Genomic DNA, 14874 nt, shown 5'->3' with positions numbered 1-14874 from the left:
TACAATAAAATACTAGTTCTTTTTATAACAAGTTTAGATGTAATTATAATTTCGTATAAAAAACTGAAGATAGGTAAATACTAGATATATTTTGAATATGAATACTAAATTCGGATAGTTTGGTTATATTCGAAAATACCCTGATCTGAAACCTTGGAAATAAGAAAAAGACTTGAATAGTAAACCGTTAAATTGAAATTTCCAAAATCTAAAATATCCGACGTGAACCTAAATTGGGTAACCCAACACCCAAGCCTGGTCAAAACGAAAAGCTTTGGAATATTAACCATCGAGAATCTTATCTTCCTCCGGTTTAGTTATTACATTTCCGAGCAATTGTGGGAGAGGTCGTGTTGACTAGTTGTGGAGGAGGAGAACAGAGAGAAGCATTTTTTTGGGTTAAATTCTCTACCTCGTTGTTTTCTTGAAAGCTGGTCAAATTCTCCAATCTTGAATCTAGACAAATCCATGGATCAAAAGCCTCTAGGATTGCTGACAATTCACATCAAAAGAGGTATTAATCTCGCCATTCGCGACCATAGAAGCAGCGATCCTTATGTTGTTATCACGGTCGCCGATCAGGTTCCTTTCCTTCCCTCATCTTATCTTGTTCTCAAGTTTCAGCCTCAGATCAAGAATCAAGATTATGAAATTTAACGTACCTTATAAACCATTTGAATCGTCGGTTTATTTCTGTTATGTAATTAATTACTCGTCTAAACAGTCTGTTATAACACAAAAACAAACATAAAATGGCCAGACATTGAAGACACGTGTGGTGAAGAGAAACTGCAACCCAGTATGGAATGAAGAAATGACCGTTGCAATCAAAGATCCAAATGTCCCAATCCGCTTGGTAAAACTGAAAAAACATAACTCTTTTGATCTTTCTTAAATACTGATTCAGACAAGAAACATTTGTGTTGTTGTTATTGAATTTTGTTCAGGCAGTGTTTGACTGGGACAAGTTCACTGGAGATGACAAAATGGGAGATGCAAACGTAGAGATTCAACCATACTTGGAGGCTCTGAAAATGGGGATGGAGCTTCTGAGGCTCCCTAATGGATGCGCTATCAAAAGGGTTCAGCCTTCGCGGGAAAACTGTTTATCAGATGAAAGTAGCATTGTCTGGAACAATGGTAAGATCACTCAAGACATGATCCTTAGGCTCAACAATGTTGAATGCGGAGAGATTGAGATCATGCTTGAATGGCATGAAGGTGCTGGTTGCAGAGGTGTAACTTCCTCTGCCAAAGGAGCAGGCTCTTCCTATACCTAGGAAATGTTTTGCCCTTGTTGGTGTCGTATGCTCGATGAATGATCTCTTGTTGTTGTTTCGATATGTATAAGAGATTTGAAGCATATTTATTTGATGACAACTTCATTTAAGAAGAAATCTTGCGAATTTTGTTTCTAAAAAAAAAATCTTCTAAAAAAAAAAATCTTGAGAATTTTTGTATTTGAATATCCTTTGATTATTGCAGTTTCTTTGAATTTTTGTATTCATTTATTTTGGTCCATTCTAGAGCACCAGTAATGAATCGACCTAGTCATAGGTAATGGGAATTTGGTTCAAAATTATACCATGTCCCGTCCAGTTTTACTTCGACCCATCACAAGATAGATGGAAATTACGATTTTTTAAAATATTTTAGTGCAAACTGTGTGAATTTATGTAACTTTTTGGGCGGATGCAGATTAGCATTACAAAAATTTACTAAACCGCAACTTTTTTTTTACAAATATATTATTATTTGTCTAATTTTCAAATATAAATAATATATAATATATAGATATACTAACAAAAAATCATTATATTTTTAAAAATACACATTTATTTTAGAATATATTATTCATGTTTCAAAAGTATATATGTTTTAGAGTTTTTCATGTATATTAAGAAAATATTTTAAATATTAATTAAAAATGCGTACTTTTGTAATTAACTATTTCCACTGTTTTTAGCCAAACAAAATTTAATAAACAAAATATTTTTTTTTAATTTACAATTTACCATTATTATCTAATAAAATACGCTAGAATATAAAATGTATCTTTTAAAATATTATTTTCTAAAATATGGATCGTTTTGAAAGACTATTTATATTATTTAATATATCTAATTTATTAATTCAGAATCCTATTCAAAGGTTGTCATTTAAGTTTTGGACTTTTTATTAATTGATAAGAACAAATGTATCTCATATTTTTCTGTTGCAATAATACATAAAATATTCTGCAAATCTACTTCTTAATTAACGAAATTTATGTGGTTCAAAATTATAATAACATAAACTAAACACTATAGCTATGTACCTACCAGCGTCAATTTTGGACACTGTTTTACTCATGTTAGTTAGTAAGCATAATCTTTTAATATATGGTTACATAAACCTACAGTTTATTTTATAAACTAAATTGCGAATAACTTAACACATTTTTGGGGATTTTCTGTCTGTAGATGTTATTAGTCTGGTGACTTACAAATTGTTCAAATTCTTGTGAAAAAAGAAGAAATTTGAGTTTTTTTTTCAAGAATATAAAGTAGTTTTTATTTAATTTTTATTCTCTAGATATCTTTTATTTTTAAACAGTGAGTAAAATATACTATATTGTTTACGGAGACGATCCGTTAATCATGTTCACAGCTTTAAAAGAGTACTAGATTTTGATCCGCGCTTTAAAAGCGCGGTTTTATTTCTCTGATTTTTTAATTTAAAATTTACAAATATTTAGTAAATTTCATATTTTCTTATATTTGTGTTTAATGTTATAGAAAACTTAAACATTTTATTTTTATTTATCGTGTATGATTTTAAATGACTATTTATGTTTATAAAATAAAATTTGATATTTTAATGAATTAAATTGGCAAGACAATAAGAAAATAAATGTATTATATGGTTAATTTTGTTCTCTCATGAATTTTTTTTTGTAATGACATTAAGTTCAATTTTGTAATTAGTTGTATATTTTATATAAATTTTTAAATAAAGATTTATAATTTTCAATAATTTTTTTTTTTAATATTTGTTGAAAGCTTAAGCTATTTTTTGGAAAAAAAGCTTAAGTTATTTTACACATTATTTGAACTTGGTGTGAATTGCTCATTAGAGCTTTGGAGTGGATTGTCCATTAGAATTGGTAATGTCAAAATTTGATCTGTTTCTTACTTGGCCCAATCGGTCCAAATGGATAAAATTATTACTGACCAAAATGTGTGGTTCTGCGTAATTCGTGTTAAAAAAATATAAGTTACAGAAAAGGAAAGAAAAAAACAAAACCTAGACTTTATCTTTCTCAAAACTCATCGATCGAAATCCATGGCGATTCGAAGCTTCTCGATTGCTTGAGTGACTTTGATCCATCGCGATTCAAAGAAGTCCATGACTCCTAAGCTTCAAGATCTTCATCGATGAGAACGCCATGAATCTGATTTGGAAAAAAATCAAAACGATGGTTGGAAACACGTTAGATCCACCAGGACTTCTCGAATCCTATCTCTTAAGGTTATGATTTACCAACCTTTTTTCCACTGTTAACAGTTAATCTCAGAAGTTTTTAACCACCAAAATCGAGATGTAACACCAAACAGGTAGGAAAAAAAAAAACCTAAAGAGCAATACAACAGGTAGACAGGTACTAATTGAATAGCACATGACTTACATGAAAAAGAATCGTTCTTTCTTAGCCTCTTAGCCTCTTAGCAGATGCACACGGGTTTCCTTTGACTTGGTCATCTGTTTTAGTTCCAGTAGGCGTAGTCGTTGGATGAATTCTTGTATTCGCTCTAGTTCTCTCATCATGCGTTGGAGTCAGATAAGATTGTTGTGTATGTGTGGATCCAGAAGGAACTTGATTGGTAATATCAGATAACATAATTAGTTCTCCTTCAATGGAATTGGTTGTTCTCTTCCTCTTATAACGAAGACGTTGAGCCATTGAGCGTGAACTTAACGAAATGGGTGGTATCTGTGAGTAAGCTTGAGCTTAAGACAATACAAAACGATTAGTAATGCCCGACAATACAATCTCAAGCAATCTAAATTTTAGCGGACAATGAAGACTCACAGAAAATGTTATCAGTCGTTTTTGACCTCTGACCTGGTCCCTGTATGATTGTATTTTCCTTAGAAAAATCACTTGTCGCTGAATTGGTAGTGCTTTGAGTGGACACGATGTTTGCTTGTGCTTTGTCAAGTATGAATTTGATTACATGAAAACAAAACGCAACAGATCATTCCTGTATGTATCCAATATCTTTATAAACATAGGCAAAGGATGACTTACACAAGATAGCTGAATTCTCGTTGTTAGCAATAGTTTCATTTTTTTTGGTAATGTGATCTCTCTTACTGGTAGATCCAGTTGGTACTGTCTTTTTGGTTGTATCTTTCATCGTTCTCTGCTGCAAAACTGGAACTCTGCGTTATTCTTTTGGCTAGATTGAAGAATATTTAGTTAGGGAATATAGGATACTATCTTGTTACTGGATTGCCCTTGCAAGTTTATTTATTGTCTTTTTATTTATGGTTAAAAAATAAACTATAGTATATTGAATTACCTTTGTGAGTATTAGGGGTCTATTATATATAAACCACGTGAAAAAAATAATTGCTAACCATCATTAACTCACATCTTCCAGGAGCCGGCTTACTTAAGGTGCAAGAAATCAGTCGATGATTTGGACATGGCAACTATGGAATCTCCCTCATAGATATATTCATATCAGAACTCCCCTTGATAAAGTAAGCCCATTCTTAAAACCATATCTAATTACGGTTAGGTATGAAACTGATTGGTAGTTAGGGAACACAGTGGATATACATAGATTTATGAATGTGAACAATCAAAAGAGTTAACAAATTTTAGTCTACAGTTAAGCAATTTTAGAGTAAATAGTAGATTACACACCAAGCAAAGCTTTTTAATAAATATAGCAATTTAAAAATTAAAGGAAAAAAGGCAAAGAAATTTTCTGAAGCATACTTTATTATAATAAGTTTAACCAAAAACATAACCAAAAATAAAAAACGAAAACCAAACAACTATTAAAAAAAACCAAAACATGAACTTGCTTCAGAAATAAGAAAACAAATAAAACCAAACAAAAAAAAATGAAACTTCATGCTCGCAGATTTAGGTCTTCTTGCCTGCTTCAGCCTCCAAATCACTCATCTTCTCCACCTTGATAGTTTTTGAGCGAAGGTTCTTTGAAGTCGAAGTGATATCGCGTGGTGGGTCTGACCATGCTCCCTTTCTCTTCGTGGATGGTGTGGTGGATGGTGTGGACAAATCAATGTGCTCTTCATTGTCAAGGAGATTGACAGAGTTCTGACAAATATATAAGAAACATAAACTTTAGCAAGTCTCATTATTAATACAACAAATGCATTAAAATTTAAAATACTGCACATCACTTAAAATAAGAATACAGTCATACCTCTTCTCCACTTGTAAGAGTTAGATCTTGATCAGACTCAGAACTCTCAACATTGGCTGACTCATTGAAAACAATTTGGCTTTCACGGTAGATTTTCCCAACCTTGTAGATTTCAGATCCATACAGAACATGTTCCTTTTCCACAGAAATTCCAAATGTGAAAGTCTTTCCAACAACAGCAACGATGGCGTCAGGCAAATCTGTAGGATCCTCAAGCTTGATGACAAAAAGACCAAATCAGAATATATTAGAAAAAACTCAAGTATCTCGAAAATAACTAAAAATACACACTATGTAATGCATACCTCATCAAATGATCCATTCAAGAGAGTCGCAGCCGATTCGACGATCATTCCCTTGGCAATTTGGTCAAGTAACATCAGTTTTGTTTCTCCTGTGTCATCCACCTACAATCAAAAAACTTAAACCTACAATCAAAAAAATATAAACCAAAATTACGTAAATGAGAGTCTAATTAAGAATGATTCAAAACACATGCGGTTTGAATATACAAAGTGTTCTAAATTTCTGACCTTGGCGACACACTTGAAACATTCTCTTTGCACACCTGACACCACCAGAGATGTGTAGTGACCTCCTTTCCATGAATTGTCTTAACTAAAGTTCCCACTTTCACTACCTTTTTGTTGCATGTGCAGCAACCAAAGTAATACCAGCCCCAATCCGAGTCAATAGCATAGATTTTGCACTCGACCAAGCACTTCTCCACCTAGTAAATAAGGCGGTTTTAAAATATAATTAATTCACTATAAGAAACTAACAACTTCAATAAAAAACGAATGGTTACCTGAGTGGATTCAAGAAGTCCATGGATGGTTCTCTTAGGAAAGAGCATCCATTTGTCACGCTTGTCTTGGATACTTTTCACCTCTTCCAAATCAAGTATTTCATCACGACCCTCACAAATGGCGAGGGGTTTAACCTCATCAACAAACCTAACAAACGTTTATAACCAAATTCCATAAGAGAGTAGTTCAAAATTACATGTATAGGCAGTAATTATTATATAATTAAAAAAACACTACATTTGTTTGAAAGCCGCAGTTTCTGCTATGTCAGGATTAATCAAGAGCAGTGATGCCTCAAAAGCATTGGTGATTTGGAGTTCACCTGCAGATTTTTTAAAAGTAAATATATGTTATAACACGTTCCTTACAAACATTATTATAAGGTCATTAATATATTGAAATAAGCTTATACCTCTAAATCTCCCGATCTTTGCAAACCTTATTAGACAAATAGGCTTCCCTTCTTCGTCTTTACTACACCCCTCTGTAGAGGATCTCCGCAAATTTACCCCACAGACAGCAGGGAACACGAGCATCACTATTTAAAATATAAAGAAAAATATCAGCATCACCAATTTAACTTGATATGTAAAAAAAATAGCTTGTTCAGGAATACAAACTTCATGTCGCGAAGGGTAAACTCCACTTTCATCCTTGGTTTGCCTGAGACTTGAATAGTTTCAAGATCTCCCAAGTCCACAACTTGACCAATCACATCTGAAAAAAAAACATCAATACTTAGCCAGAGGCCACGAGAGTACAATAGATAAGAAGATTGCGTAAATAATTACCAATGAGTAAACATGTTTTGAGTGATCCACCCAAAACAGTCTGGAAGTCCACCAAGCTTAGAAACATGTCTTCGTTGATAAGAGGAGACCTTGTGATTGCCGTATTCTGAATGATGCTCATTTTGAAGGGATGATCGGTTGCTCGGTACATGCCAGTTGAAGGACTGAGGGTGAAATTCTGGATGTGCCTCCATGCTCCAACAGGAAGCAGGCGGCCTTTACTCTCCATGTAAGTTCTCTTGCAAGAGGCATGTATTTTACATCCCTAGTTCAGGTTGAAAAAAAAAGTTAGTGAACATACGTAAAGCTACATATTACGCTAAACAACAAATAACCAACTACGTATTAGAATACTCACAGCTTCATCGGATAGCACTATCTCGAGGGTGTCCCCGTGCACTGGGTTGTACTGCTTCCAAGAGTGCAGAACCTTCACATGCACTTTCCAGCCACTCTTGTAGGGTTTCACATCTTTCAAAGGGGTCACTTTCATTGCGGTAGACATTTTTTTTTTTGATTGTGAATGTAGTTGTGAGTAAATGTGAGAAAGCTTAGGCATGTTGTAGGTGTTTATATAGCAGTAGGTTTATCGATGGTTCTAAATGTCTGGTAAAAAAACATCTCTCGTATATTCTTAGTTCTCTATAGGAAACCGTTAAGAGTATTGATCAAGAAAAAATATTTAGAGCTCGATTTTGTTTGTGGTTGTTTACATATCTTAACAATATTTACAATTCTGTTAGTTTAGATATCTTTTTAACATAAAGGAATTAAATGAAACAAATATTTGGGTTAATCGATGGTTTTAAATGTCTGGTAAAAAAATGTCTGGTATATTCTTAGTTCTCTATAGGAAACCGTTTAGAGTATTGATCAAGAAAAAATATTTAGATATTGATTTTGTTTGTGGTTGTTTACATATCTTAACAATATTTACAATTCTGTTAGTTTAGATATCTTTTTAACATAAAAAAATTAAATGAAACAAATATTTGTGTAGTTATTACGTATGCTTCATGGGCAAGCTAGTATATTCTGATTCATTAAATGAAAAATCGTTAGAGAATTTTATACTGTTAAGATATGTTTGATAGTTACCGAATTTGATTTCTACATGCTTGCCTTGGGCCATTTAGAAAAATCGGTTAGGAGTAGTTCGTTTGGGCTAAAATTCCATGTTGGGCCATTTTAAATTTTTGAAAAAACGTGTTTTTGTATTGTTCACGTAAATACCCTTTTTTAATCTTTGAAATGTAAGGAAACACTAAAAATGAAAGGGCAGACTAAGGTAATTATGACAATAGGATCCTGCTTTAATAATATAGATGAAGGATAAATGATTCGGACAATTCTCTCAAATAGTCATTTTTAAAGCCTTCAATAAAAACAAAACAAAATAGCTTCTTTTTACTTTGAATTTTTTAATTTAATTTTTTAATTTTTAAAATTTGAAACTATATCCTCAAAACTCCACCCCTTAACTCTAAACTCTCTATAGATTAGTTAACCTTAGGATATAAATATATTTTTACTTTTTAAAAAAAATTATTTTGGTCATTCTACTCATTGAAGGCTATTTTGTGCTAAAAACTTAAAAATGTCTATCTTAGAGAATTTCTCGTGATCCTATGTTTTACAGAATTTGTAAAATCACTTTTTACAAAGATTTTTCAATTAATTATAGTTCTAAAATGGCTTATCTATCTATATCTTTATATATAAAGAAATGTTTTTTCTCTCCTGGTGCTGCCACCTAGGATTCCAGGTTAGAAAGTCATTTATTGAGGAACCGACACGTGTCAATCCGAGTTAAAACACACCGTATCATTTAACTTTGTCGTCGTGAGCTTTGCTAACATTTTGTGGGATTGGGCTCTAAAACTGGAAGTTTTATTGGGCCCGCTGAGATGAATGTGGCTTCTAACCCTAAGCGAAGAAACGACGTCCGTATGTGTGACACAATACATTGTAAATCGTGATACGATTGCTTCGAAACGCAGCGTTATGATTTTTGGTTCCATCCATCTCTCATCTTCGCCGTATCGATACTAGGGTTTTGATCGATCTATTCCTCTTCTTCCGGCCGATCCAAAGATCAATCGGTTACAGATTCAATCCTCTTAAATTCCTTCTTCGATCCATCGCACACGGTTCTAAGGTATTCCGTTCTTGAAACTCATAGACATCTTATTTTATATAGATTCTGGTGATTATATACATAAATATTCAAAACTCTGTATTAAGATTTTAATCAAACTCTTTTGAATTTTGAATCTTTAATCCGTTTGTTTGTTTCTCCGTTTCACACACGTGTTTCCGTTGATAGTCATGGCAGCCACCGTGAATGTCAACCGTCTCGGCACACTTTTCTACACCTTCTAAAGGCTGGTTCACTGTTCACCTTAAGCGGATTCGATGTGACACGGTGCAATCAGAACTTTGGACTAACCGACACTTCTCTCACAATTCGGTTCAGTGATTCAACCACAGTTGTTGAGTTAAACAAACCGGTCTCACCGATACCTCAAGAGCGGTTAAGGTTCCATGCTCACGATTCGATGTATGGCCTAGCCTATATAAACACACATCTTCCAGGTACAACCACTTATTTCTGTGTCCTCCCAGCTTCGTTACTGTAACTGATAAATAATAAACATGTCAATTGTCTCTCAGATATTCTTCAAGGGCTCACTCCTGTGAAGAGTATAGTGTGTGACGTTCCACAGGGAAAAGGAACGTGTTATGGTAACAATCAAAATGGATAAGTTAATATCTCTTCATATGATGCCATTCATCATTTTCCTATTTTTTCAAAATTATTCTTCAGATTATGCGTTGATCATTTTATTGGAAGGCTTTCAAGGTGATCCAAGAGTTGTTGTCGCGACTATCAATCCTAAAATTGTCGGAGGTACAATTCTTACTGTGATTTAACTCGATAGTGTATGCGTTTTACAATATTAATTGTGTTTCTTAATACTTTAGTAGGAAAAATCGGATTATCTAATAGTTCTTGAACACACACATTAAATCTGTGTTTTGTAGGATGTCTGTTTTGAACGCTACGTCAGCAACACAAAATTTTCGATAAAGAGACTTATGCACTGGGGATTTTGTTTTACTAAGTATCTAATGGTGAAACTTCACAATCATGTAGACTGGTCTCTAAAGAACTGGGAACACTCCAGTACCTACATTGCTGAGGAGATACGCCAAGGTTGAGCCGTTGAGCATATATCTGAGCCGTTGAGCATATATCTGAGCTGAATGAGTTCATCATCACCACCCAACCTCAGGTTGTAGCATAAAGTTTCGTATATATAGATTCCTCAAGTTTATACTCCGTATGTGATTCTAATAATTATGCACCGTAGGAAATTGAATTCGTCTGTACTAGCAAGGTCACTGGAATCAAGATGGACAAAGGGTGGTGCTACGTATCCTGCTCTAGGTGCTCTAGATGCACAAAGAAACTCCAATGAATTGTGTTGTATTTTACTTGCATAAGCTGCAATAACACCAACGATGTTGGTGTGCTCCAGTATTATGAACCACTTGCGTCTTTTATTCCTTTTAAATTTAATCTCATAAAAACCTAAAACATCACCACCAACCCACAACCAACATGGTTTTCACAAATTGTATCTACTTTCATAGGTATCGTGTGGAGATGAGCATTGCTAATGACACTGATGAGGGTCTGTTTGTTGGTTTCGATGGAGAGATGACTAAACTACATAGCAATGCTATGTTGGCAATAAGATTCTTATGGTACCCACACATTGCATCACATAGCATTGTGTGACATATTCCATATATTGTATTATGAACTTGCAACAGATACGTCGAACACATAGGCTGGACAGGGAGTTAATCCAAATGAGATGCAGCCATCGCCTTTTATTGCAGTGGTAATACATACAGCTTCCAGGTCAGGATAAGCCAATATAATTTTACTGCCAATCATCAGTCATTCACAATCTCTCGCATCATCTGCCACTCCCCGACTTTGTTGCCGACGTAAGTTGAAACATATATTCCATTATCATTCCTTTCTAGAATGTAAATAGTGATATTTCAGATTAACAGGAGGGTGACGATGATAATGGAGTTCTCTCTAAGTTTAAATTTGGTGGTACTAATCGTGAGGAGTCATCTACTTCGAAAGTGGTCAAGAAGGCATGGAAGAAATAAATGGAGTTGATATAGTTTTCTATTTTGAATATTTGAGCCAGTTTTTAATATTTGAATATTACTTCGGCATCGTTGCTGGTTTTATATTTTGTCATCTTCTAAAGTTTGCTGTGTTTTAAACCTATTATTTAAATGAATTTTTGGGATTTTGCAATAATTTCACCTCTCATTAGATAACTAAGGTTTTGGATAACAAGTCGTCACATAGTTCTACTCGATAAAGTAGTGCATATAAGTAATATCTCTTAACTGTACAATGTATTTTCTATGTAATAAAATGACCTTATAGATTAAAAATGTGTATATATATAAATATTTTTAAAATTAAGTTTTATAACATTAAAATCCGTAACTATTTTAATTTTAAAAATTTTAGAAACAATATCATACTTGAATTGAAATTTACAATAAATATTTAACCGGTGTATTTTTCTTTACTTTTTTATTGTAATTGTAACATAGAGATTTAAAATATCTTATAACCGTTCAGTTCAGTTTAGTTCGATAACTGTAAAAGTCACCATATGAGATTAAGTAAGAAAGTCTTTACTTAATCTATACAAAAATTTATATCAGGAAATTAACAAGGACTAAAACATCTGCGCATATGGGCAAATAACAATTGTGGCAAATGTAACGATTTCTATGCCATAATTTTGCTATGCATAGGATGATAACATGCAGAATGCTTGAAATTTATGGTTAGCCATGAACGGCCAACCGACATGTTTTGAGTTGACAAATGCTGGAAATAGATCAAAGGTCCCTTATGCGATGTCTATATATTGAAAAAGAGGTGTTATGTAATTAATATGATTTTTATATTGCCACCAAAAAATTACCATCTCAATAATTTGGAAAACAAATGGAGAAGTTGTTAGAGTTGGTTTTACGGTAACTAACATGTTCCTACACTCATCGACCACTACTCAATTTTTACACTTTTCAGTTTCAATGTTTTCATATTTTGATTAATTTTTACTACCTTCTTCACATTCAATATAACATTCTACATTTAATAAGAAATACAACTTCAAATAAACACCACTTCCACTCCAATAGCATGTCGAAAATTATAATTTCAACATAAAAAGTAATTACTCTAATAACATACACAAAAAATTACCCAAAAACCAATCCTTCCGAACTCAAATTACTACAAACCACAAATAATGCCACAACTCTTTGATATACAAACAGCTATTATAAACAAGCAAAATATATCTTATCACATGTAATTATTCCTCACTTAAAACTTTCTAAAAAACAAAAATCTTTATTATACACATCACCTGGAAATAGAAACCTAAAACACAAACCACAAAAATAATAACCTAGATCACAAGTATATTATATTCCCCCCGTAGGGCGGGCCGATCCTAGTATCCTATACAATAAAAGAGACTTTTCTCTCTTCTCCTTGGACCACATCAGCAAGAGAGGGTGGCCAAAATAGGACACGTGGACTCTTCTAAAAAAACCTTTGTTTGTTTTCACTTCGTTTTGTTTATGGGCTCATATTTTGGTTCATGTTTGTTATGGCCCACTCCATACTTTCGCTGTCTTTTCTTTTGTCCAAGCAAACCGTCGCTACTGTCCCGGTTCCGCTTCCCATTCTCCTTTCGTCGCCGCCGTAACGTTAAGCAAAAAGGTCAATAACTCTAGGAATCCCACTAACTTTTCTTCAATGCATCTTCAATTCCAGAACCATCATCTTCATGTAATATATAAACACACCGTTTGAGAACCTCAATTGCAGATAAGAATTTTTTCTTTCTTCCACGACGTTCCTCCTGGGTTGGGAAGGGCGAAGATCATCTCCAAGCTCATCCTTTTATGGGAACCTCTCCGGATTGATATTGAGATGTTATTCATCGAGAAACAAGTAATGATTCTCTTTACTATTCCTATATTCTCCCTATTTAAGAATCAAAAACCCTGACTAATTGCATTCACATAGGGCACTCTGATTACAAGGCTTCATCTCCCCTTATCGTGTAGCAAAATACAAAGTTGTATTGCTATTGATGCCAAATATGAAAAAGTTGTATTTGGGAGTGATAAGTGAGAGTTTCCTGTGAGATCGTGTTTATATCATCTGTTAAAACCCGAACAAATAAATCAAAGCAATGAAAAGCTATGGTCATTTGTGTATACTCTTTTTATCTTAACTATCTCCAGCAGTGTTATATATTTCTTAAACTTCCTCTTGAATTCTAACTTGGTATCTTGTAATGCAATTTTGTCAATAGAAGTACTGAAGTCGAACCAACTCCAGAAGATATAGAAATGGACTAAGGAGAGGAAGAAACTGCAGAAAGTAACTTCAGGTACATTGTGTCTTCTTCTTTCTATTTGGAAAGATAAACAATTTAATATGTTTCCATGTATTCTACCGTAGACAAATTAGAGGATTTCCAATATTCTAGCTAACGGCCTTGAAGAACAATGATATTAGACTATATGCAGTTTTGGTATTCATTTTATATGTAACTACCAATCATTACCATGGACAATAACTCTAGCTTGATGTCCTTCACGTCAGGTCAAAGATATTAAAAACTGAAACATAGCCTGCTAGCATGTTTGATAGATTCAGTAGTTTTGACTCTTCAGGATGTTTTTTTCTTAAACAGGGAACTGCATCAGAAAATCGTTCCAAATCGAAGCTGATCTCACAAAAAGATTCTTCAGGTTTTATTTGTTTCGTCCCTTTTTAGATTGTTAAATCGGTAACATATTTTTCCAGGATGAGATTGACAAGCAAGTCATGAGAATCCAAACGCTAGATTGAAATATACTCTCGTTGATTGGTTAAATTTGCTAACGCTTATTTCATTACATCCATCATTTTATCTTAATCTTGATAGATACAACGTTTTTCTTGTGAGTGTGCTCAGGTTGCAGAGTATTAGGGGCCATCAACTTTGACAGACACCATAACAAGCCAGAAATTGTATGATGAGTAAGTATTTTCTGAATCGATTCAGAATAACTTACACATAAGACGAATGCTTATACGTTCGAAACATCAACCACTGTAAGCTTATGTGGCCTTGACGGCAGCGCCCGCCCCCTCAAGTGGTTCTAAGTACGGAGATGTTCAGACAATCCAGATCGTGATTGTGGCGGAGCTTAGCGCAATGGTACAACACATGTTATTGGTGCATTAATATGTCAAACTCTTTCAATCTCCACTACTGCACTGTAACAAAAAGAAAATCCAAGGAAACAATAATGGCTCAGATATATTTGTGGTTTAAAGCAACAAAATAAAATTGTGGTCTTAGTATTTTGAAATTCAACGTTATTATAATTCTACTAAAATTATACTATTATTATTGTTATAATTTTGTTTTAAAAGAACTTAAAAATAAAATTTTAAAATATGCTAAAAATTATTTATGTCATGCTTTTTTTGGTTAACCAAATGAATAAGATTGTAAAAAGTCACTATCAATATTCTCTAATAAACAATTAGAATATATTAAAAAGATAATGATTAATAGTAGTATTAAATAAAGATAAATGGTTGATTTTAAGTTGTTTTTACAAAGAGAGACATTGATCAAGCGTGTATGGAATCTTTACCGGTATTAGCCAACTCCGTTCATGATAACCTCTTCTATAAAAAAA

The 14874-nt window shown here is 33.4% G+C and overlaps 2 protein-coding genes and 1 long non-coding RNA gene across 17 annotated transcripts; 2 read left to right on the top strand and 1 right to left on the bottom strand.

Annotated features, from left to right (window-relative positions):
* Window positions 1-194: 194 nt before the first annotated feature.
* On the top strand, window positions 195-1460 carry LOC106427994 (protein C2-DOMAIN ABA-RELATED 10-like). The gene is made up of 3 exons (XM_013868724.3): window positions 195-582; window positions 761-856; window positions 948-1460. Exons 1-3 carry the CDS (start codon window positions 469-471, stop codon window positions 1278-1280), a joined length of 543 nt encoding a protein of 180 aa, XP_013724178.1. The 5' UTR covers window positions 195-468; the 3' UTR covers window positions 1281-1460.
* Window positions 1461-3160: 1700 nt separating this feature from the next.
* LOC106427992 lies at window positions 3161-14543 on the top strand. Of its 15 annotated transcripts, XR_007319800.1 has the most exons (16): window positions 3165-3510; window positions 4647-4749; window positions 7173-7273; window positions 7405-9202; window positions 9371-9639; window positions 9718-9789; window positions 9872-9955; window positions 10090-10340; window positions 10419-10495; window positions 10702-10815; window positions 10885-11064; window positions 11134-12889; window positions 12998-13123; window positions 13491-13568; window positions 13875-13932; window positions 14139-14543. XR_007319800.1 is itself a non-coding variant. In XM_048748302.1 (9 exons), the coding sequence occupies exons 3-7, from the start codon at window positions 7194-7196 to the stop codon at window positions 10264-10266; spliced, it is 570 nt and encodes a 189-aa protein (XP_048604259.1). In that variant the 5' UTR covers window positions 3240-3510; window positions 4647-4749; window positions 7173-7193; the 3' UTR covers window positions 10267-10340; window positions 10419-11064; window positions 11134-11395. The 15 variants fall into 15 exon arrangements, 2 of the variants coding, with proteins under 2 accessions (XP_048604259.1, XP_048604260.1); XR_007319802.1 differs by having other exon boundaries at window positions 3162-3510; window positions 10202-10340; window positions 10702-11064; XR_007319799.1 differs by having other exon boundaries at window positions 3164-3510; window positions 10419-10815; window positions 11126-12889.
* LOC125581972 lies at window positions 3799-4649 on the bottom strand. Its single transcript, XR_007319806.1, has 2 exons — window positions 4073-4649; window positions 3799-3990 (listed from the first exon to the last, which is right to left on the bottom strand). It is a non-coding gene; the product is annotated as an uncharacterized LOC125581972 (long non-coding RNA).
* Window positions 14544-14874: the final 331 nt, after the last annotated feature.

Source organism: Brassica napus, chromosome C2 (genome assembly GCF_020379485.1).
Source record: "Brassica napus cultivar Da-Ae chromosome C2, Da-Ae, whole genome shotgun sequence".
Lineage (NCBI taxonomy): Eukaryota > Viridiplantae > Streptophyta > Magnoliopsida > Brassicales > Brassicaceae > Brassica > Brassica napus.
This window is presented reverse-complemented; position numbering and strand designations above follow the sequence as displayed.

Bases quoted from the DNA above. Each gene is read 5' to 3' on its own strand.
- LOC106427994 (XM_013868724.3), top strand. From the start codon at position 469: ATGGATCAAAAGCCTCTAGGATTGCTGACAATTCACATCAAAAGAGGT. The intron at 583-760 runs GTTCCTTTCCTT...TAAAATGGCCAG, and splicing joins TTATCACGGTCGCCGATCAG to ACATTGAAGACACGTGTGGT. The intron at 857-947 runs GTAAAACTGAAA...AATTTTGTTCAG, and splicing joins CAAATGTCCCAATCCGCTTG to GCAGTGTTTGACTGGGACAA.
- LOC106427992 (XM_048748302.1), top strand. From the start codon at position 7,194: ATGCCAGTTGAAGGACTGAGGGTGAAATTCTGGATGTGCCTCCATGCT. The intron at 9,640-9,717 runs GTACAACCACTT...ATTGTCTCTCAG, and splicing joins TATAAACACACATCTTCCAG to ATATTCTTCAAGGGCTCACT. The intron at 9,790-9,871 runs GTAACAATCAAA...ATTATTCTTCAG, and splicing joins GGGAAAAGGAACGTGTTATG to ATTATGCGTTGATCATTTTA.